Below are 25,017 nucleotides of genomic sequence, written 5' to 3'. Positions count from 1 at the left end.
GTATATGCTCATAGGGTATCAAGTCTCTTCTTGGTAGCCTGCTATCCTTCCTCTGAGTGCCACCAGGCCTCCCTATCCAGGGGATGTGGTCAAATATGGGGCACCAGAGTTCATGTGAAAGTTAGTCCCCCACTCTCCACTCAGCTGTGGAGAATCCTGTTCATTGGCTAGATCTGGGTAGGGGTTCGAAGTTTACTGCACGTATTGTCCTTGGCTGGTGCCATGGTTTGAACAGGACCCCTGGGCCCAGATCTGCCCATCATAACGTTCTTCTTGTAGGTTTCTAGGATCCTCTGGATCCTTCTATTTCCCCATTCTCCCATGCTTCTCTCACCTAGAGTTGCAATAGGATGTCCCCTTTGTCCCACTTTCCTGGCAAGTGAAGACTTTCGTGGGACATGCCCCTTGGGCTAGTGTGCAGATATAAGTGAGTATATACCATGTGAGTCTTTCTGCTTCTGGGTGCACTCACTCATTATGATCATTTCTTAACAAGTTAATTAAAGTAGGAAGAGCCACCTCATCCTCTGGGCTGTGAGAAGATGGAGCTGGAGAGCCGAGCCCAGTGTCCATCTCCCTTTGCTTTTTGCATATGGATGCATCCTAGCCAGCTACCTCAGACTTCCCACCATGGTAGACTGTCCCCTGGAATGGTGAGGCGGCATAAACTTTGTCTTCTTTTAACTTGGTTTTGTCAGAGTATTTTTGTCACAGCCCAAAGAAGAGAAACCAATAGGACCTGCTATCTTTACATTCTACTGTGGTAAGCCAGCAACACATTCTTGTGTGATATCTGCCTTTGTGCATAGACACACAGCGGTGAGGACCCTGAAAGGAAAACTTATTTTGCTGCCTATACTCATTTAAACTCTGAACACATCTCACTTGGCTAAAAACACAAAATATGGCAAAACAGCTCTTTGAAACAGGTGATGCCCCCCAATAGAATATAACCTTTGATTCATCAAATCTACTTTAGAATTTTTTTATTCTATGGAACTCATGGATACGGTCCCGTGTCTGAGTATAGGATATTGGTTATGGTGTGGCTTATGTCATTGATAAATGTTCGCAGAATAAATTCTCATCTTCAGAGGGCCTTTCCTGGGGCTGGAGAGATGGCTCAGTGGTTAAGAACAACCGGTACTCTTGCAGAGGACACAGCACCTACATGGAGACTCACAGCCACCTGCAACTCTAATCCCAGGGGATTGGACTCTTCTTCAGGTATTGCATGCACATAGTGTACATACATACATGCAGGCACGACATACACATAAAACAAAACAAATAAAGCCTTTTTTAAAAAAACACATCATTATAATGTAGAAAGGCTAGTTAATAAAAGCATATATTTACACTGCAGTTTGATGAAGGCTTTCCCACAGTATGACTGTCTAATTCTAAGATTCCTTTATTTCTCATAGGTTAAAACTGCACAAGTTGTTTCAGCCTCAAAGTGAGTGGGGACATCTAAACCTTGTCCTTTCTAATGCATTTCTCCCAAACCATCTCCAAGTGGATGTTTTAAAAATAAGCTTCTGATGGGCCTGGGGAGATGGTTCAGCCTGAAAAGTATTTGGTGTGTAAGCATGGGGACCTGAGTTCAATACAAGTGCTGATGAGGCAGCGACAAGTGGGTGTCGGGGGCAAGCTGGTGCCTTGGTTAATCAGTGAACGCCAGGACAGAACCTGAGGAAAGACACATAAGGGTGACCTTCGGCCCCTATGTGCACATATATGCTCATGCAACTGTACAATGTACAGCCTCACATACATGAACATTTACATATGTGTATACAGCAACACACACACACACACACACACACACACACACACACACACACCCCACTAGACTTTCAAGTTGTCCTTTGAAAGCATGTGCTGCTTGTTGCTCTTTGGCTTGTAGCTTATTGGGTGATTTCCAAAGCAGGCAAGTGAACACTGTTTCTTGTTATGTCCCCAAATGCTGGGAGGAGCTCCTCAGCACAAGCTACTGTGCCATGCCCTCCAATGTGGGTTCATGGTGGCCTTGCGTATGAGGGCCACAGTCTCATTAGTGGTGTTTGAACCATCTGCTCCTCTAACTTTTCAGATGATGTAGGCCCGAGGAGGTGGCTCAGCGGTGGAGGGCTGGCCTTGCCTGTGCAAGGCCCAGGTTCCATCCCTAGCATGCCATTAAATATGTAAGTTAATAACACTGTTAGTGATGCACAGTTCACACAGTTTGTGTTTCTAAGCCCACATTTCTCCTTAGTCACCACTGTCAACTCAAATACCTCTGCATTTCCCCACGGTGAGAGGGGTCAGTGATCTTCATTAACAATTGCAAATTAAGGACAGGTATGGTGAACACAGTGGGCAGGGGAGGGAACTATTACAAACACTGGGTTCACACGCATTTGACGCCTGTGTTTTCCCACGGCTATGGATGTAAATGGACACACACTCCTTTGTTAGATTCTTGCTGGTGTCTCAGCATAACTGTATTATGCTTTGTCTGGTCTCTAGTTCTCAGTGTCTGATTATCTCATTGACAAAATTTAAATATCCACCCCCCCCCCTTTTAAAAACATTTTACCATTGCCAATTGTTTTTTATTTTATTTTATTTTATTCACTTCTCATCAAATGAGTCATCTCATCTATACTGGGACTATCTTTTATTTTCTCAATGCTTTCAGCTAAAAAAAAAAAAAAAAAAACAAATCCCCTCTTCTTTTGTTTGTGTTTCTAAGCCTACACTTCTCTCAAATACTTCTGCACTTTCCTATGGCGAGGGGGTTGGCGATGTTCACAAACAATTCCAAGGTAAGCACAGAGATAGTGAACACAGTGCTAAGGCGAGAGCTGATGGGCAGGTGAGATGAAAAGACTGTTTCCGCAATGTGCCTGGCGTGAGCTGGGCTGGCCCACTGGATGTGAAGGCAATTTTAATCCCAACTATGGGTTTATAGCATAGATGTCTTAAGATAGCCACTTTTACATGATGTGGGTACCTGTTCTTGCTCATGATTTAACTAGATATTTGGGGAATTTTAAGTCTTTGACTCCCAAGAGGAAATCTAGCTAACACATCTCTTTTTCTCTCTTAAATACATGCTTCTTTAATTTCACATCTAATGGAAACCAGGTGACAGCCAATTAGACATTGTTGACAAAGCTGAGAGGCTGCCTTTCTGTGCTGAGTAAGGAGAGACCCATATGTTTTAGATGAGCAGGTGGTACTGTTAATACTCTGTAAGGAAAACTAAGAGTCCCTGACTTGTGTTTACACCGAATTCTTGCCTGTCAAAATGGGCCATAGCACAAAGCCAAATTTCTTTTCAGAAAAGAATTTCAAATCTTCCTCACAGAAATGCCAGAAGTGTGTGTCATGAAAAAGACAATTATGCTCTGAAAAGTTCTCAGGACAAATGTGACTGTCATCTCCAGCCCTGAGTGCGCATGAATTAGGCTGGCTTCATGGGCCTGCAAGCTAGGACTTCATCCAAGGAGACAAAACACAGAGCTTGGCTTCTTCCTGTTTGATGGTTCAGCCTCCTAGCTTAGGGAAATCAGATGGATTTGGAACGTTCATGCTGCCCTTCATTCTTACCAGCAGGACTCGCACACATCTTTAATTCCAGCACTCAGGGTGCAGAAGCAGGCAAATGACAGTGAGTTCGAGGCCAACCTGGTCTATATAGCAAGTTTCAGGTCAGCCAGAGGTATTTGGTGAAATGCTGTCTCATTTTTTCTCTTTAATTAACAAGAACAACAACAAAAAGACTTAGACTAAACATAGGTCTAATGTGTAACGTGGCTTCACTCAAAGAACCTTGAGTCAACCCATCACAGGAATATTTGCATAGGAGTGTTTCCTGCAGCACCATCCTTAGTAGGTGAAATAGGGCTCTATGCACAATGTACACTGTATACTTAACTAGAGTCCTCTTAAAGAGAGGACCATGAGGTGCAGAAGGGACCACAGAGTGTTGTCCTCCCTTCTCGGCTCTTGGGAGGGCTCATCAAAGGATGAGCTTGTCATGTGAGGTGTCATGAAGGACTCCTGCTTTGATGAGGACTGTTTGAAGAAGCCACAGGCCCCTTTCACCTCGGCCTGATTCGGCTATGCCCCACAATGCCTCTCTTTGTTTAGCCTCAGCTAAAAGCCCACAGATTTTACCACTCTTCTGATCTTCACTTCCTGCATCAAATAAAACTTTCATTAAATAAATAAAATTGTATGACTTTATTCTGTCAGCTTCCCTTATGCCAATTTAATTCCAGGGTTGGGCCAAAATGCAAGGACAAGAGAAATAAGTTTTCTCTCCTCTGCTCATGCGGATATGTTTCTTTGCCAGTGGAAGGCCACGCCCTCCCAACCTCCTGCATGCAACTGGTTATTTATTCTGACTGGCTCCTTCCCTTAGAATTGAAAAGACTTTGGTGTGTTATAGCCCTGCGCTGGTTATCTGTCTTCTCCAGCCTTCCTGCACTGAACATACAGAAGATACTAAGTGAGTATTTATTGGCTGAATAAGTATATGTCTTCTACAAAACACCCACTGCTTCCAGCTGCTTAAACAGAAAATGGGCAGTTCTGAAAGGAACCGAGTATGTTTAGGAGGTGATTTATGCCAGGAATATGTATTGGGAGAAACAGACTGTCCTGGGACACTCGGGCATCCCATTTGGCGAGAGAGAGAGAGAGAGAGAGAGAGAGAGAGAGAGAGAGAGAGAGAGAGAGAGAGAGAGAGAGCGCACTAACCCTTCTGTACTGAGCAGTCATCTCCACTGGGGGCGGGGCGGGGGGCAGATGATTCTAACTGCGAGGCCCTGTGCTGTCTCTGTTGAGAATAAGAGCTGGCTTCTCTATGTTGGGAGCTCTGGAAAATTATCTAAAGATCACTCCCTAAAATGCTACCTATTGTATCTGTAGAAAACATTGTCTTAGGCAGTAGCCTGAGAGCTTTTTATGGAACATTAAAGAAAGGTCAGCTTTCTACCCAGACTGAGTATATACTTTATTTTTATATATTCGAATTGATTTTCTTTTTTAAGGTTTTATTATTTTGATTGTATGTGTATGAGTGTTTCGGCTGTGTGTGCATCTGTGCTCCACACTTGTGTAGTGTGCATGGAAGCCGGAAGAGCACCCGCGGTCTTAACTGATTGAGCGATCAAGCCTGGAGAATGTAATCTCTTAGCTGAGGTGGGGGAAGTGGCTCACAGGTGAAGACACTCATAGCCCAACGTCACACCTTGAGTGTGTTCCATACAACCACCTGGGCTCACTTGGGACAGTTCACACTCAAACTGTCACAAGACCTTTAGTCAATGGTGACTCCATCTTTTTAAGCTTATTTTTAGATTTTTTTTATGGTTATCATTACTGTTTGGGGTGCTCTGGGCCTAGGCAAGGCTTCACACATGCTGATTAGGAGCTCTGCCACTGAGCTGCACCCCAGCCCTGACTCCCATTTTTAAACTTGCTTTGCAATGGACTTAAGACAAAGGTTTCATTCAGTCAAGGAAACTATAACTTTGCGACAGGCCCAATGCTACCTTCCATAACTGCTGTGGAATCTACCATTCAGAGAGGACTAAAAAAACATCTCTGCTGTCACTGTCTAGCACCAGACTCTGCATAAGGCAAAGCCCTCTCGCCAAATCGCAGCATTTTAGTGTATACACAGGACAGGGTGAACTCTCTTCATCATTTGAGTAGGGATATGCTGGGGCTACTAGAGAGGTGGCTCAGCGGTTAAGAGCACTTGCCACTCTCGCAGAAGATCTAAGTTCAGTTCCCAGAGCCCATGCCAGGCAGCTCACAATCACCTGTAACTCTGGATCCAGGGAATCTGCCTCCCTTTTCTGTCCTTTGTGGTTCCTGTCACTCATGTTCCCATACCCACACAGATGCAGGATCAAACGTAAGACTGATCTTAAAAGAGAGGGATGTTTTGGGAATGTTTGTGCACAGAAAACAGCTTTGAACGAGGGCTGGGCGAGGATGCCAGGGCAGAAGGGCAGTGGCTCTGCAATCAAGAGAGTGAACATTTGCTGAGGTCCTAGCAGTGTCAAGCACTCTCTCTAGGACCTTAATCTCAGAGCCACCCTCTGCTGTTGGAACACTGGGCACCTTCATGCCTTGACATCGCGCAAGGAGTCAACATAAAGTAGTTGAAAAGGAACTTTGGGAACTTAGGCAGAGGTAGTTTACAGCCAAGTCGACTGACTTACCCATCTAGAAGAATATGCCTTTATATACACTTTGGCCAAAAAAACTGATCAGAGTCAGAGATACTGCCAGTCAAGAAAGAACTCTCTCAAAAGATGGAATTGCATTTAAATCCCTATCAAATGCTCTAAACGTCAGATTTCAAAGTTTGACCTTTATGATGGAGGAAAAATAGTTTCTCAGCCGGGGGCTCGTTCCTGTGGACCCTGGCTGTGCCCCTGTGCTCCCAGGGGCAGCCTGTTCTCACTGCACTGCAGCTCAGTGACAGGAAGAGGAACTTGGGGTTTGGAGTTCAGCAGATCTCAAGGCCCTGCTGTAATCTTGTCTGTATGCTTTGGGGCTTAGTTTCTTCAGGTGAAAATGGTAAGGGATGGGGTTCTTAAATTTGAATTTTGATTGGTGGGGGCAAAATTTGCATAGAGGTCCCTCTCAACACTGCCTGTCTGTCTGTGTGTCTGTCTGCCTGCTTGTCTGCCTCTTTCTAACTTGTTATTCAGTCATCCGGTCAGCATTTAACTACCTTTTCAATGGCTGAGGCAGCTTTTCAGGAGCTGGGTATCCAGGTGTGAATAAGTCTCTCTCTTCCTGAAATTTTGTGCTTTGTATCGGGGGGGCCTGCTGCTGCTGCGATGCGGCCCGCCCCTGTAGGCTCATATGCTTGAACACTTGGTTTTTCAACTGTTTGCACATCTAGGGGTTTGTGGAAATTCCAGGAGGTGATTTTCTGGAGGAAGTACTTCACTGGGTTGGACCTTGAGATTTTATGGCTCAGACCCACTTCCTGTCTGCCATTTTTCCCACTGTGGAAATGAAAAAAGATGCTTCACAGTCTCTGTTGCCATTACAGACCATATCCCTGAAACTGTAAGCATAAACAAACCCTTCCTCCCTCAAGTTGGTTCTTGTCAGATGTTTTATCCCAGTAATAAAAAAGTTACTAAAACAGGAAAATAGTGATCAAGACCAACAGCCACAAGCAAAGCCAAGTTCTGTGGAGAGATATTAAGCAGAGAATAAAAAGAATATCAATAAAGGAAATCGGAGAGATTTCCTATCATGACGGCATCAAAAACAGTTTTTAACTGATACTATTCTTAGAAGTCTTATTTTTTTTACGGTTCTTTTGGAGACATATTATATCTAAATCATAACTTATCATGACAGAATAAAAGTTCCCACCTAAAGCCTAAAGCATTTCCCCACTTAATCTTTAAAGTTTAAATAAATAACTGAAAATAGATGTTATTTTTTAAAAGTTATTTTTATTTGTGTGGCTTGTCTCCCTGTGTGCGTTTCTGTGCACCACATGCATGCCCGGTGCCCAGAGGTCAGGAGAGAGCACTGGATCTACTGGAAGTGGCGTTACAGATGGTGGTGAGTTGTCACGTAGGTGCTGGGAATCGAACCCAGGCCCTCTAGAAGAGCAACAAGTGTTCTTAACTGCTGAGCCATCTCAGTAACGTGCCATCTCAGCTCTCTTGTCTTGCCATATATTGCTATTTAAAACATTGCAGTTACTTGTTGATAAAGGATCCGTTATTTTCCTCTTATTTTCTTCCAAACATGGGCTTCCGTACTATTTCATTTTACTGTTTTATTTTATGTCCTTAATTGTCAATACTCCTTCATATTTTATATGCAACAGTGGAATCTTTCAGCATAAATTTATTGTTGTAGCACTTTCTTCTTGCAGTATTAGCGTGTGCTTTCTGTCTGATAGGAGACTGGATGTACCTGAGCACATGAGGTACATAAGGGGACTTTTATTCTATTTCCTCCTTGACTCCTTGTTAGAAGTTTAAGTTACCTTTCAGTTTCAGACAGTATGAAGGCATGATGCACTCTGCCTGGATAAGATAGCGATGGTGTGTGATCTCACAGCTGTTTGGTCAGTGATACAAGTTGAGGGATACCAGAAATGTCATAGATATAAATGCTTATTTATTTGGCTATTCTCAGTCACGCATCCCATTGCAGCCCAGCTGGTTCCATGGAAGGAGTGTAGAAGCACCAGTGGTAGGAATGTGGTTGCCAGCCCCTTTCAGGTGCACAGTACAGTGTCTGCAAGAGTCTCAGAAAGGTTTTTCTGATGCTGGACACTCATAAGTGAGTGGTCCTTCCCCCCCCCCCCACCCCGCCACTGTTGTTTGCTGAGTGTTTTTCAAAATCTCAGAACTCTATTCCCCCTGAGTTTACAGGCACAAACAGGTAACAGCTGCTGTAGAGCAGTTGTTCTTAAATTCTACCCACTGGCGACCTTTTTTATCTGACAAGCTTTTGTATGACCTGGGTATACGAGGATATAAAGGAGGTATACAAACTAAACATTTGCTAATAAAAACAGATAAATAGATATAATTACTAATAACAAATCATAAACTGGTTTAAAAACACTTCTTTGTTATACATATAATTTACTACTCATTAAAGATGAAAACAAATTTACATGCTAGTGGAATGAATATATTAACTCAATATAGAGCAAATCCAATATAGAGCAAAGGCAAACTTGTTTAGTGATGATGTAAGAGACTTTACTCCAACCGTGTTGCTTCTGTGAGATCAAATAACTGTAAAATCAGTAGAGGGGTCACAATGTGCAAATGTCTGTGAGGTCCATTGTCATTTGGCATGTGCAGTGCAAAAAAAGGAGCATCTGTGTGTTCAGAACCCAGACGGCAGTGAAATTGCAGGTTGGATCACTTCTCCTGTTGCTGTGATAAAATACCCTGACAAAAGCAACTTAAGAGAGAAAGGTCTTGCCGGGCGTGGTGGTGCACACCTTTAATCCCAGCACTTGGGAGGCAGGGGCAGGTGGATCACTGTGAGTTCGAGGCCAGCCTCGTCTACAGAGTGAGTCCAGGACAGCAAGACTACACAGAGAAACCCTGTCTCAAAAAACAAAAAACAAAAACAAAATTAAAAAAAAAAAAAAGAGAGAGAGAGAGAGAAAGCTCTTATTTTGGCTCACACTTTGAGGGTAGAGTGTTCTTCCTGGTGGAGAAGGCTCTGGTGGAAGGATCTGAAGGGAACAGTCACATTGCTGCCACAGACAGGAAGCAGACAGCCATGATTGCTGCTGTTCAGCGTCCTCTCTCCTTTTATGTCTGTGAGGCCCACGCAGAGGTAATGGTCCTGCTCCCTCTCGGGGTGGATCTTCCCACCTCAGTAACCTTAGCAGGGTAACCTAAGCCCCCACAGGCATTTCAAGAGGCTGACCTCATCTAGACAGTCCCTCAGAGGCTTGCCTCTTAGGTGATTGTAGATCCTGGCCAGCTGTCAGTCATCAGGTTACTTATACTGTAAGTGGTAACTGCCAGAAATGCTTTGGATGCATTGGCCATTTTGAGTTCACTTGCTTCATGTTCTATAAGCCTTTTAGTGTTGTCAACCTTTTTATAACCCCACACTCAGTTACAGGGACCCACGTGGGGTCATGAGCCACAGTTGAAGAGCTTTTGTCACCACTGATGGCCTCATGGCTTGGGACCCCTGCCCCAGCTCGCACTAAGAGGCATGAGACTTGAGTGACCTCTTTACCAATGCCTTATGGGTGTTTATGTTTTCACTCTAATGGCCATTTCACTGTAGCATCTTAGGAGGGAACGTTTCAGAGGCTGGGATCTAATAATAAGCTGCAACATGACTGTTGTACAAACTGGCTTTTCTTTTGTTCTATGTGCATTTGTGTGTGTGCATACACACATGAGCAGGCCATAAGACAATCTCAAGTGTCGTTCCTCAGCTTTGCCTCTGCCTTGTTTGTGGACATGAGCTCTCTTCGGTCTGGAACTCACTAAAGGGGCTAGGCTGGGTTGCAGTGGCCCCAGGGATCCACCTCTCTTTCCTCCCAGCACTGGACTACAAGCGAGCACCCCCACACAGGCGATTTTATCAACTGTGTACAGATTGTCTTGGTGCTGGCAAGCAAGCATTTCAGTGGCTGAGCCACAACCTTTCCCATCCCTCCTTCTGCCTTAAAAAAAAAAAAAAAACCATGTGATTTTTACTGTTTTTAAAAAAAAGCAAGAAGCATGAGAAAAGGGAAGTCCCAGATTCCAAAAGCCAGGTGATCTGAATGATCCGCGTCTCCCCTCAAAGCTGCTGAGTGCTGGCCTGAGTTGGCCAGCATCATTCACCTCAGAGGCCACACAGTCTCAGGACCAGGACAGGGGTTTCCAGCAAACACGATGCAATTGCATCCTTTTACCTCGTGAGTCTGCGGCAGCACTGCTGCTACAATGTCTTGGCTGTTCCTTCATTCTGCCTGTTGCTCCAGGGCCAGAGCTCAGGGCAGGAAACACTCTCAGAACCCTGGACAGAACTCAAAGCTCTATTCTTTCTAAGTAATCGCTGATGTCTGTTGAGCCCCTGGCTACATCTCCATGCAAGCGCAAGTAGCAGCTTACGTGTTGGTTGGCCTTCTCCACTTTAAAAATAAATTTATTTTGTGTTTGAGGTTTATGGAATACACACAGAGGATAAAGTGTTCACTGTAGAGAAACAGATTAAGAGCTTGCCATCTAATAATTGCTTTTATGTGTGATAAAAACAGATTTAAAAACCTGCATAACAAAAAAACTCTCAGATATTTTAATTTTGTTGTTTCTAGTCCTCTCAACTAGTAGGCTTGTTAATCTTGAACATTCTGTACCCCATCTTGTTGACTGCTTCCTTTGATGTTTTCTGACCCTTGAGTCGCACGTCCCTGCCTTACTCTGTTCCCTTCCCGACCCCTGCTCTCGTGATAATCACTGTTTCACTTCATCTTAATGCTGTTTTTGGGAGTCTGCGTACAAATGACATCATGCACTGCTTGTGTCTCTGTGCCAGGCTGATGTCACTTAACCTAATATCCTCCAGGTCCGTACATGATAAACGGCAAGGCCCCCTTGTTAAGGCAGAATCCCATTCCATTTTCTCCTTTTTTTCATCTGTTGATGACATCTAGCTGACTGCTGTACATTAGCCGCCATGAGTCATGCTGTGGTGAGCACAGGATTCTCTACGGGGTGGTGGTTTTTTTCTCGTTTGGGGTGCATTTCCGCAAAGAAGATATCTGGGTTGCGTGAGACTTTCACATTTGGTTTCCTTAAGAGATTCCGTATTGTTTTCCAAAGTGTCTGCACCAATCTGCATTCGTAATCAGCAGTGCACACGGATTCCTTTTCTCCACAGTGTCTCTGATTTTCCTCGTTGTTTGCTCTTTGGAGGTGGCTATCTTTCCAGGTGTGGGTTGTGAGTCTCGGTGGCTTTACCATGCCTTTCCCTAATGATGAGGGAAGCCAAGCACCACCTTTCCATGTGACCGTTGCCTGTTGTTTTTAATTTTGAAAAAAAGTCATTATGTGTGTGACTGAGAACCAGAGAGTGAGATAGAGTGAGAGAAAGAGCGAGAAAGAGCGAGAAAGAGCGAGAAAGAGAGAGAGAGAGAGAGAGAGAGAGAGAGAGAGAGAGAGAGAGAGAGAGAGAGAGAGAACCCCGGTGAGCCTGCTCAGTCAGAGAGCAGGTCCGAGTACAACTTTGTTAGTTTTTCCTTCAACCTTGTTTTTAAGACAAGGTCTCTCTTGCTTCTGCGGCTGCCCAAAATACTTCAGAATAGGTGGCCCACAAGTCTCCATCTGCTTCTATCTCTGCACCCCACTTCACAATTGGGGGGAGGGGTCAAGATCACAAACATGTGCCACCACATCCAGCCTTTTTTTTTAAAACTGGGTTCCAGGTATCAAACTGGTGTCATAAGGCATGCATAGCAAGCGTGTTTACCCTGGAGCCTTCTTTTCCATCTTTGTCTCTTTTGGGGACAAGTATCTGTTTGGGTCCTATCCATCGGATTATTGGTTTTCCTACTATTGAGCAAGAACTCTTTATAAAACTTGCACAGTAACTTATCAGACATGAACTGGGCTCTTTCACACACTCTCTCTGTAAGTTGCTTTTCCATTTTCTTGTTTGTTCCTTTGTTGTGTAGAGCTTTGAAGCTTAACATGGTTCCATTAGTTTATTTTTATTATGAAGCCTAAGCTTGCTTGCCCTCTTCTTATGTTTTCTGAAGGCAGGTCTGGCTTTATTAAAAATTAAATTAAATTGAGAATTTTAAAAAAAGCTTTTTATTCCTTCTATTATGATGTTCACTGTTGATGACTCTAATGCTACTGCTTTGTTTTTCTTTTTAAAAATTTTATATGATACATTCTTCATATCCCTGTGGCAGCTCCATCCGTCCTCCTTTTTCAGCCCCACCCTCTCTCCCCTCCCCTTTCCCTCACTCCTCAGGAGAGGGAAGCCCCACCCCACCCCAGCTCATTAAGTTGCCCTCATCCCCTGTGGTTTGGCAAGGCAGTCAGTCCTACAAGGAAGGAAGTAATCAAAAAGCCAGCAAGAGAGTCCATGCCAGAAAAAGTCCCTACTCTTCTCAATAGAGGACCCAGATGAAGCCCTGGCTACCCATTGGCCACATCCATGAAGGGGGCTTGGGTCCAGTCCATGCAAGATCCTTGGTTGGTACCTCAGTCTCAACACGCCCCTCTGGGCCCTGGTCAGTTGGCTCTGTTGGTCTTCTTGTGGCACTCCTGTCACCCCCATGTCCTTTTCTCCTTCTCCCCACATTTTCACTAAACTTGCTAAGCTTCACCCACTGTTTAGCTGTGAATCTCAGCATCTATTTGAGGCACTGCTGGGTGGAGCCTCTCAGAGGACAACTCTGCTAGACTCCTATTTACAAGCATAGCTGAGCACTGTTAATAGAGTTCAGGGGCTGGTTCTCTTCCATGGGGTGGCTCTTGGGTTGGGCCAGGCATTGGCTGGACATTCCCTCATTTTCTCCTCTATCTGCTCTGTCTTTATTCCTGCACATCTTGTAGGCAGGTTGAAATTTGGGTTGAAGTTTTTGTGGATGGGTTGGTGTTCCCTTCCCTCTACTGGGAGTCTTGTCTAGTTAGAGGGTGTCCTCTTCAGTATCTATGGTCCCTGCTAGTAAGATTCTCTGCTGGAGTCCATCTCCTATCCCTCTACCCCCATCCCAGGAGCCTATCCTGACTTAGGTCTACAGCTTGTCACAGAGATGCCCTTGCCTACAGTTTATTTTCTCTATAGTCTTTCTGCCTTTGCTCCCCCCAGGTCTGCTCTCCCTCCTCATTTCTCTCTGTGTCTCTTCTTCTACCTTGTCCCCTCTCTTCAACCACTACCTCTGTCTATTCTATTTCCCCTTCTGAGTGAGGTTTAAGCATCCTCCCTTGGGTCCTCCTTGTTACTTATCTTCTTTGAGTCTGCATTGTAGTGTGGTTATCCTGTACAACTTGGCTGAAATCCACTTATGAGTGAGTATAAACCATGCATGCCTTTCTCGCTCTGGGTTACCTGACTCAGGATGATCTTTTCTAGTTCTATCCGCTTGCTTTCAAATTTCATGATTTCTTGGTTTTCAAAAGCTGAGTAGTATTCCATTGTGTAAATGCACCACAGTTTCTTTATCCATTCTTTGGCTGAGGGACATTCAGGTAGTTTCCAGATTCTGGCTATCATGAATAAAGTTGCTAAGAACATAGTTGAGCAAGTGTCCTTGCTGTATGGTGGCGCGTCCTTTGGGTACATACCCAGGAGTGGTATGAGTGGGTTTTGAGGTAGCACTATTCCTTGCCTGCCTCCCGGACTGAAGATGGAGATGTGGCCCAGGAAAGTGGAACATGCCCAGGGGATGGAGGGAGAGGAGTCTTGTCGTTTCTTTTTATGTAGTCGAGTCTGACCTTAGACTTCCTAGTCTCCTGTCTCAGCAACCAAATGCCGGACTCACAAGCCGTGCCTGGCTCCCCTGCTGCTTCCGATGCTGTTGCTGAGGTTTCTGTAGCTGGTGAGCTAGTTTAGGCCCCTCAGGTATGAAATATGTGCATAGACATTTGTCATCATGGTCCCTCCGCACCTCCATCCATCAGCGTGACAGTGGGATGTGGGAGCACTGTAGAGAGAGAAAAATGTTGGAACTGCAGAAACAATGGGGCCATTATGAATTTTCTAGAAACGTAGGGTTTCTGCAAATATTTCTCCACAAGGAACACCTGCTGTTTTCTGTCTACTTTCTCCCAGTAAAGGAGCAGCTGCCCTGAGCCCAGTAATGACGGAGGCAGAGAGGTGGGCGTACTCCACGTTGCCCCGCACCCATGCTATTAATGCCTAAGAAAGCATTCATTCATCAGCCTAACGGATGTGTGTGGCTATTGCCTTAGACACTGGTTTCATTGTGAACTTATACAAATGTGACCACCTGGATCTTTTTCCTATGTGTTTTTTTTTTTCTTTTTATGATCCAGAGAGGAAACAAATATGAATGTGATTTGTAAGCTGTTAGGGCCCAGCCGGAAGAAGGTGCTGTCATTCGACTGTTTCTCATGGCGCTTTATACTGAGTCATGATTTAGTGGGGTCTAGAGGCGAGAGAGCTCCTGATAAGAGCTGGAAAGACTAGAGAGTGAAGTCACATGCCCCACTATAATGCTGGTCATGTGACTTGAGACACTGTGGGGAATGTATCGTAAAGCTCCACAGTATGGGGGGGGGGGGACCGAATGGAAACAGTTTCCTGCAGGAGGCAAGAACTGCATGGCAGGCATTGTGCCCATGTGGGTAGAGAAAAGGGAAGTGGATCAGCGAGGCCTTGAGCAGTTGCCGAGCAGAGAGGAAACAGCCCAGACCAGGACCCAGAGTTCTACATGTGTGTTCTTCCTGTGGCCTAGGCAAGTCTTTAAACCACCTGTGGCCCATTTTGTAGATGTAAATTGAGCATAACGACAATAACAATAATTTCATTCATTGTTCTAAGGACAAAGGAAAGTGAAGTATCAGGAAACGCAGACTTTAGCACACTCTCCCCAGAGTAGTTTACATGCATGCGTGTGGGACTTCTCTCTAAGAGATTGTTTTTTTGTTTTGTTTTGTTTTTTTTTTTTGCCGTGGAGCTCATGTGGGTGGAATATAGTGACAAAACACAGGAATAACTCGTAATAACCCTCCCCCGACCCCTGTCATGCTACTATCTGGTAGAGAAGCACTAATAAGAATTAAGTGAATCCTAGAAACCTACAAGTAGAACATTATGATAGGCAGATTTGGTCCCAGGGGTCCCGCTCAAACTATGGCACCAGCCAACGACAATACAGGCTGGAAACTTCAAACCCCTACCCAGATCTAGCCAATGGACAGGACATTCTCCACAGTTGACTGGAGAGTGGGGTCTGACTTTCACACGTACTCTGGTGCCTCATATCTGACCAAGTCCCCTGAATGGGGAGACCTGGTGACACTCAGAGGAAGGATAGCAGGCTACCAAGAAGAGACTTGATACCCTATGAGCATATACAGGGGGAGGAAGTCCCCCTCAGTCACAGTCATAGGGGAGGGGAATAAGGGGAAAATGGGAGGGAGGGAGGAATGGGAGGATACAAGGGAGGGGATAACCATTGAGATGTAATATTAATAAATTAATAAAATTAAAAAAAAAAGAATTAAGTGGCTGACAGAGTGTCCCGATTACTTCACTTCTGGGACCGTTGGAGCCAAGCTGGGTTCGGATGACCCTGTTGTTACGGAAAGTCATGGATTTGGCCAACAAGAACCTGGGACAGTGCACAATGTACTAGTTAGACCAGATCAGTTGGGATTGACGGAGAATTGTAAAGAGGAAACTAAAGTAGATGTGGAAAGCTTGTCTCCCACGCCGCGGCTGGACCAAGCCCTCTGACAGTTTAACCAGCCAGCGAGCAGTGAACTGAACATCGGGGTAGCGTCTTCCTTTTGTCTGCGTGTTGATGGGCAGCTTCACCTCTGGCAGAGTTTTGCATCCTGAGGCTTCCAAGAAGAATGCTTCTATTCCTTTTCCGATCTTCGAAAAAAGTTCAAGAGATGTTGCCCTGGCTCTCCTGATGCTGACAAGCTGGATGTCACAACAATGGCAGAGAGCCTAAACCCTGAAGATGACTCCATCTCCTGATACAGAGGCCCTCAAGTGAAGATATGGGGAACATAACTTCAGCAATGATCTCAGGACCCTACAATCACAGATTTTCAGATCCAGAGAAAGGAAGGTACAAATGTGAAAGTGTCACTTGCAGCAAGATGGGACTTATTGATGATGACACCATTGTGAGGGCTTGAGGTTTGCCCTGGCAATCTTTGGATCGAGTCGTTGCAAGGTTTCTTCAAAGGACTCAATGTTGTAAAGGGTGGTGCATCACTTTGCATGCTCAGGGTGGGAGGAACGGAGATGCTCTGGTGAGACTTGTAAGTGAGGGGGTGTTTGAAAGACCTGTAGTGATCCTGAAGCTATCAGACAAGAAAACATCTAGCAATTTCAGGGGATGCTTGTCTATACCCAGGCTGCAGTATTTTCAGGCAACGTGATTGGACAGTAGGCTGGGCTTTATCTTTCGGTGGAGTGAAAAAGGTTGAGCTGGTGACGCCAAACCTTAACAGCAAGCAGCGTGCACACACGTGGCTCCTTGCTGAGTGCAAATAGCAATTTAAAATGTGAATTTGAAGTCAAATGTCTCACTCCCAGCTAAAGTGGAAGCGGTTGTTTCCTGAGTTTAAGTCTTAGAGTAAAAAGCTCCACTAGTTAATTGCTATGGAAGCTTCATCGTGTATTTCCACTTTCCTAGCTGACTGTGTTCTGGAAAACAAAACCCTTTTGCTAAGTAATTTAAGTGTAAGTTCTTAGAATACTTAAATTCCAAACTAAGAAAAGGCATAAAATAAAACTATATTCTCCCAAGTATTAGTTTTCTTCACTTGGCCATCACGGTACCCTATAGTTAAAAACAAAGTTTGTTTTGTTTTGTTTTGTTTTTAAACATCTCAGGCAGGCTGGGCCTGTAGCTCAGTGGTAGAGAGCTTACCTAGCATGCTTGAGTCCTGGATTCTGTCCTCGTACCCTGTCTCGTCTTTACAAACTCATCTGGAGACTCCCCGTACACACGTGCCTAGTTAAAGGGCTAGGATGTTTGCCTCAACAGGTACCAGTTGTAAATAAGAATGAAGTAGGGAGGCTGGGCGTGGTGGCGCACGCCTTTAATCCTAGCACTCGGGAGGCAGAGGCAGGCGGATCGCTGTGAGTTCGAGGCCAGCCTGGTCTACAGAGTGAGTCCAGGACAGCCAAGGCTACACACGGAAACCCTGTCTCAAAAAACCAAAAAACAAACCAACACACACACACACACACACACACACACACACACACACACAATTTGAAACCAAAAATGGAGCAGTTACATGTAGTTAGTAATTCCTAGTTTGAGCTATAACTGAATGTTCTGCTTCATGCGTATTATTTTATATTGTAGTTTCTTCATTGTTGATGGTTTGGACTTTGATAAGAGAAATAACATAGTTTCTAATGTCACAAAAATAAGACTATTTGAACAGTGTATTGTGGAAAGCAATATACTAAACAAAGTAAATGTTTGTCTATATGAAGCTAGCCCTTTTCTCTAATGCCTTAACTGTCGAATAATTAAAACCTTTAAAAGGCAAGCCTGTAGTCAGCATACTGGACTGAGGTGACCGCTGAGCAGTTAGTGGGGCACCAGCACTTGGGGTTTAGTGTGGTCTGTTTAGCTGTGTTGATGGCTCCAGAAGTGCAGTGTTAGGCCCTAGCTAGTACTGCTGCCTCTGTAACACAAGGGGAAGGTGATCTGATGAGTGCACATGTTTCTTTGTTACCCGTGTTGTCCTTGCTCGGATGCAGTGCCATGCAGACCTTGTGGCTGCTATTTTTAGTTTACATTAAGAGCTTGACTGGGGAGTCAAGCCTTACCCTCTTACTTGACCAACAATAGCCCTTCAACTGCAGTGGGAAGAAAAAGCATTTTGTGTGAAGATTGGTGAGATCTGCCACTTGAAATAAACAAGAAAAAAGTGTTCATACTTGATGCCTTAAGCTGCTCCTGCCAGAGGCTCCAAAGGACTGATGGGCAGCAGCGCTCACTGCAGTACTACTGCATTTTTCGTAGAATTGTTACATTGATAATAAAACTTGCCTGCTTAATTAAAAAAAAAAAAAAGAATTAAATGTTTAGTTGACTGTGGTGGTGGACATTCTTAATTTCAGCATTCAGTATTCAGTAGGGTGATAAGTTGTTTGAGACCAGCCCGGTCTACATAAAAAAAAAACAAAAACAAACCCTTGTCTTGCTGCTGCTGACAATAACAGTAATGATCATGATGACGACGACGATGATAACGACGATGACAGCAAAGGCAGATGGAAAAGGGCAGTCTACAGTAAGTGGAATGCTGATATAGAAGCAAAATATGACACCGAAATCTTTGAAGGATAAAGGCTTTTGTCCTCTGCCCTCTTCCTTGTCCTCTTCCTGTTGCAACCAGTGTGAAAGGGATGCCAGCCAGCATCTGAGAGCAGGGAGGGGACACCTAGCATGTCTCGGAGACTTTAGTTAATCTTTGGCGACTCATAGTTATACCAGAAGTGTGCTTCTCAGCGCAGCCACGTTGACAATCGGGTGTGCCATCAAAATGCCAGCTCCTTTACTCTTCAAAGCCCAGTGATCCATCAGCTTGCCCACAAAGCAGTAACAAGGCTGGTACTTGAGGAACCAGTGAGGGACTCATCTACAGGGCAGTATATTAGGGCTGGATAGTCCTGAGAGAGGCCAGCATTTCAAACACAGAGTGAGCAAGGTGAGACCAAGGCAGGGGCCACAGTGTTCAGCCCTGTCATCCCTACAAAGTCCTCGGTCAAATGAGACCTGGTAGCTGGAAGGCAGGTCGCCTCACCATGGTGAGGGCGCATCATTCATTTCATGCCCGCTTCTATTCAGAGGGACTGCGGAGGTGCTCTCTGAAATCCCGTGCTTGGTTTGGGGGTGCGTGCCCTTGTTGGACTACTCTGTTTTATACTCATGTAGTATTCCCCTGCACGGTTCTTAACCGCCTGATGTCGTTCTGCTTCCGGTAGCGGCAGGCCTGCCCCCCCCCCCCCCCCCCCCCCCCCCCCCCCCCCCCCCCGCGTCAAGCGGGCTGGTGCAGCTGCTGTTTTCCTCCGGACAAGAACGGACAGACCTTGAGATCAAAGGTCCCAAGGTTCCATTTCTTGCTCAGGGTCAGATTAGAGTGCTGGGAGTGGGGAGGGAGACTCGTAGCTTGGGCATTAAGCCAGGTTCCCAGCTTCTCAGGGGAAGGCAGAAAATGAATCTCCACAGTGTGTTACAGTTAGCTCTTTTTAGAATGAGACTGCAAGTCTCACAAGGCGGTGGAGACTCAGGAGCGCCACAAGTGTTATGGCCCCTTGTTTGGGCCACTGTGCCCAACACAGCCCCAGAAGCAGGTGAGTGTCTGAAATCTGAGGGCAAGCAGGGTGAGACGCAGGCCCAGAGGTGCTCCACCAGGGGTCAGCACTGAGCTATCGGCAGTGGTGGAGCAGAGGCTACAGGCTGCCTGACCACTGGGCATCCAGCGATGGTCCCCTCCACCCCCTTCATGATGCAGGAGTAGAGAGAGCACACACACACACGCACGCACGCACGCACGCACGCACGCACGCACGCACGCACGCACGCGCCAGCCAGCCAGCCAGCCAGCCAGCCAGCCAGCCAGCCAGCCTTTATTTATAAACCTTAGGCAGTGGGGATTTGCCAGGGCTAAGGGTACCAGGATACTTCCTCTACATATTGGTACAGTAGGTCTTTTATATGCGGTAACATGGGGTCCTATCACAAGGAGGAAAGCAGAGTACTTAATTATCCTATGTGTGAGGAGATGACTTCTAGGACGATGTGACACCCCTTATAAATTCTGGGGTTACCAGATCAGGTGGAGTGAGCACCCCACTAAGAAAGGGAGTCCGTCTTCATGGACTGAGCATGAAATGGTTATCTGGGAAAGTCAGAGTTCAACCTTATCCAGCAGAGTCCCACAACCTGAGAGTTACAACTGGGCTGCAATTGAATGCCATGTTGCCCTTCAAAGGCAGCTCTTCAGTCCTTGCGGGACCTGGGTGACTGCACTAATCAGTACATCTCCAGGACTGTGTATATTTTTGCCTCTAGATGCATGCCAGACACACCTGAGAGCTGTCATGTTTTTCTAAAACCGTTCTGAGTGTTCCAGTCATGCAGTTGAGTGACTGGAAGTGTGAGTTGGTCGTGGTGTGATCACCGAGGAGGAGACTCTGCAGAGTGAATTGGCACTGGGGTGAGGCTGCACACTGCTGTGGGGATGACAAATGAATGAGCCAGCTGCTCACTTAACCTGCTGCTCTTTTTCTCTTTCTCTGCTAGGAAACAAATGGAAGACTGCTGCGATCCTGCACATCTCTTCGCTATGACTAAGATGAATTCGCCCATGGGGAAGAGCCTGTGGTATGACGGGGAGTTTTTATACTCGTTCACCGTCGACAACTCCACATATTCCCTCTTCCCCCAGGTGAGTGGAGTCTAGTGCACCGCGGGTGGCAGTCTGCTAGCCCACTAAGCCTTTGTCTTTCATCTTGTCTTTTCTCATGTGAATATTGTATGGTTTTCTTATGTCTCCCCATGCTTTCTGGTTGTTTGATGCAAGGGCGGGAGTGAAATATTAGAAGGAAGGACCTTATACAGTGACAGTTCTCCTTGCTACTTAGATTAAACTCGTATGAAACTGAGGCAAGCAATGGTCAGGGTGTGGTGGGATGCTAGTGTTCTGAGGTCAGCTGTGGAAGGACTGTGAAGGATTGAGATGGTGTTTTCCTGGGACTGATGATGCCATTGGGGGACAGGGACCATATGTCTTCTCAGAACTCTTGAATGTTAACCCTGTGACTACCCCCTTGCTATAAAGTAGAGGAGTGGCAGGTTCGGAGCAAAACAATTCCATCTGACTGCTTTTGAAGTGGGCTAAGTCAATCCTACTTACTTAGTATTTCCCTGCTTGGATTCTTGGGCAGTACAGTAAAGCAATTTTTACTAGCTAGTTTGAAAAATAAAATTTTTTATTTTAGAGACCACTTGGTGAAGGATGGGGAGATCTTTGGTGAAATGGCCATTAGGGAGAAGCTGAGAAAGGAATTTTGGTCTTCCTATGCTTTCTGGGTAACCATAGTCTGGCCAGATGAATCCCCAGAAAGAGGATTCGTGGGCCAGGTTAGACAGTAGGACTTCTCAGTGTCTCTGTAATGATAACTAACAAACACACTCCTAAAGGAGAGGCTCCTGTAAATGTGACCCGCCAGACCCAGAGTCACAGCTCTACAGAGAAGCCTCTACTGCTGGCCATGTACCTGTAGCGTGTCCAGTGAGCACAGCACAGGGGCACCTGTGTAGCCATGTTTACTGCTGCACTGTTCCCAGTAACCAGGAGACAGAACCAGCTCACATGCCCATCAGCAGATGAATGGATAAAGAGGACGTGGTCCATAGTCACAAAGACAATGTATGCAAGTATAGAGAAAAATGAAATCGTGGCATTTGTAAGGACACGATCTCCATGCTGACATCATTATGTTAGGTGATGGAAAACAAACTCAGAAAGTGGACATTGCATGTTTTCCCTCGTCAGAATTGAAGTGTGTGTGTGTGTGTGTGTGTGTGTGTGTGTGTGTGTGTGTAGGGCATGAACGTATGAGAGTGGGGAAGGACCTAAAAGAAGTGGGGAAGGGAGACAGCAGAAGATGATGGGATGTGTGTGACATGAAAGCAGAGAGGGGAAATATTTGGGAGGAGGAGATGGGCGGGAGAGGGAAGGAGGAGAGATGGGGAAGATGGGGGGGCAAAGCTGAACAAAGTCTAATGATCTGTATGTATAAACATGTCACAACAAATCCTATTTCTTTCTTACGCTAACCAAAATATAAGAAAACTACAACAAAAAAGAAACATCCTATATTTATAGATTACCCCTTAGGTGTGTTAGTGTAATTCAATGGTTGTAAAAGGTAATGCTGCTTAAATGGGGTGGGGGGAGTACTAGTAAATATGGGGGCGGAGAGATAAAGCACACTTGTTGCCCTTGGAGAGGACCTGGGCTTACATTTGCAAGGTAGCTCACGGCATGCGTAACTCTGGATCCGGCTCCTCTTCTGACCTACTTGGGTCCCAGGCACGCATGTGGCTCACATGCAAGCGTGCTAGCAAACACTCATGTGCATGAGATAAAGTGAATAGAAGCGAGGAAACAGAGGCTGGGTAGATGACTCAGTGGTGAGAGCACTTGTGTTATAAGCATGAGGACCTGAGGTCAAATCCCCAGTGTCTGCGTAAAAGCTGGGCATGGCTGCACGTGCTTGGAGTCGCTGCACCGGGGTGAGGGTGGGGATGGGTGGAGACAAGTGGGTCCCAGGAGCTCACTGACTGCCAGCCTAGGTGAATTGTGAGCTTCTGCTTCAACATTCAATGAGAGGCCCTACCTAGAGGCAGGCAGGGAATAAGAGAAGATCCCTGAGGTCCTCTGGCCTCCACATGTGTGCTCATGGGAGTGCACACCCACATGCTCATGTGTGTGAGCCACTTACAGGCACAGCACAGCACACCACACACACACACACACACACACACACACACACGTATACACACATGCACACACTTTACCTCTCATATACATTCTAATACATCAAGCTTTAATTCTGTATCAATATTTATGCACTTCATGCTCAACCTCCTCCCTACTCCCAGGGCCTTCCTCATATCAAAGGGAAAAGGAATTGGGTTATGTTGGTATCTCTTAGCAATTGAACGCCGCAGATAGCTTTCCTGTCTCTTCTGAGACGCAGCTCTCATCACTGTATGATGGAGACAGCAGCATGGGTCCCATCCACAGAGTGGCAGTGCAGAGCAGTTTATCAGTGTACACTGTAACCTCTGGTTGCCATTGCTAATATCTTGCTGGCTCATGGGCTGGATCCTGAGATGAGTGTTGCTCAGAGCAGCTAATGTGCAGAAACAGCCCTGGGTACTTTAGGTGAAAAGACAAGTTGTCAAGAGAATTGGGTGCTTCGAACACTAGAAGAAGGGAGAAGCAGGGCCGAGATGTCACCCTTAGAGTTGAGTTCCAAAGCTTGATATACTTGTTGTGGGATCAGAACATTCTAGAACCATTGCCACATGGTCACGGTTGTCTCCAGAAGAAACAGTGGCCAGAAGCTGGCTTCGGGGACTTCCTTTTCCTTCAAGTCTTGTTCAGGTTCATGGATTGCAAAGATTAATTTGCATCTAAACCTTCTGTTGCCTAGAAGTGGGAGACAGGCGGCATTTAACCTCCAGGCTTCAGCAGCATGATGCTGAAAGTGAGGTGTGCAGCCTGAACCAGCACGTGAGACCTACCCTGTGACTTCGGTATTAGCCAGGCATGGTGGCACACACCGCTGATCCCAGCACAGGGAAGGCTGAGGCAGGACAATCACACTGAAGGCTGCAGCACACCTGGCATGCTTCATCTAAATTACTCCATGTCCCCACTCTGTGAACACACAGCACCCATGCTGGCCGGTCCATGTGGAGGAGCCTCAGTCTAAGGGTCAGGGTGAGTTCAAGGCCAGCCTGAGTTACACAGCAAATCCAGGTTCTAAGACAAACAAAACAGCAAAGAGCAGATACCGATGAGCTAAAGGAAGATGAGAAAATAAGCAATTGTCTTTAGCAGTGAGAAAAAATAGTTAAAAGCAACCCCAAAAGGAGCTTTCAGTATTCGAGGGTTTGCGTTCATATCAAATGACATTTAGCTTTATGATTTGAGAGGAAAGATTATTAAAGAGACACAAATTAAAAAAAAAAAAAGAGAGAGAGACACAAATTAGCTACTATCAGATCTGTCAGTCACAGGAGCTGGAGGGAAGGAAGCACTTCCTTTTGAAAGTGTGCACAGATGAATTCTGAGCCTGTCACCATCCCAGAATAATAAAGGAAACATTTGTCTTTCTGTAGGAAACTGAGGTCATTACATCTCAATGTGTGTTTAGTTGTACAAAAAAAAAAAAAAAAAAAAAAAAAAAAAAAAAAAAAAAGAAAAGAAAAGAAAAAGAACAGGTTTTTAAAGTTACTTGTGTGTTTTCCTGTGACATTCTGATATGACTAATTCTTTTTTCTTTTTCTTTTTCTTTCTTTTTTGGCTTTTTGAGACAGGCTTTCTCTGTGTAGCCTTTGGCTGTCCTGAACTAGCTTTGTGGACCAGGCTGGCCTGGAACTCAGAGACTAATTATTTTGTTACCACCCTGGAAAGCCAGTAGCATCATGAGGGTGTGCACCCCCAGCCCCCCAGGTATTTCTAGTTTGTTACAAGCAAACTAAACTAAGTTGCCAGCTAATTTTCTCCTCCTTTCATGTTGCTCCCGGGAAGGAGAGCAGCCTGTGCAGGAAGCAGGTGAGCAGGCTCCCTTTGGTTTTGCCAGGGTGAGCAGAGCATGGCTGCTGGAGTGTGCTGGTCAGCTCTTCAGAGTGCTGTGATCAGACTAGCTCAGATTCAGAGGTTATAAGCAGGGTGCCAATGAGCTGCTCATACCATGACAGACAGAAAGCATAGTGGAGTCATAACAGGAAGTGATCAGGACAAAGTCTGGCTCCCAAAGACAAGTCCCAAGTAACCTACTTCCTCCAACCAAGCACAGCCTTCCACCGTTTCAGAGCCTTCCAATTATCTATTAAAAAACCGAATCTCCCAGTGGATTGAAGCAGTCACTCATTAGGCCCCAGCCCTCACGATGCAATCTCTAGAAACGTCCTCAAACAGGGATGCGTTGCTTACTCCTATTGCTTCTCAGTCTGGTTATCTTCACAGTCAAGATTACAACTCATTCAGCGTGAGTTTCAGGGAAATTATT

At 45.5% G+C, this 25,017-nt stretch overlaps 1 protein-coding gene across 1 annotated transcript in view; it reads left to right on the top strand.

Annotated features, from left to right (window-relative positions):
* The window catches only part of St8sia1 (ST8 alpha-N-acetyl-neuraminide alpha-2,8-sialyltransferase 1), a 123,584-nt gene that overhangs the window by 34,275 nt on the left and 64,292 nt on the right, over positions 1-25,017 (top strand). Inside the window, exon 2 of the mRNA XM_051155547.1 lies at positions 20,510-20,654. Within this exon, the coding sequence (XP_051011504.1) occupies positions 20,510-20,654 (145 nt within the window). The remainder of the gene's footprint in view (positions 1-20,509; positions 20,655-25,017) is intronic.

The sequence above is a fragment of the Acomys russatus genome, chromosome 13 (assembly GCF_903995435.1).
Source record: "Acomys russatus chromosome 13, mAcoRus1.1, whole genome shotgun sequence".
Taxonomy (NCBI): domain Eukaryota; kingdom Metazoa; phylum Chordata; class Mammalia; order Rodentia; family Muridae; genus Acomys; species Acomys russatus.
This window is presented reverse-complemented; position numbering and strand designations above follow the sequence as displayed.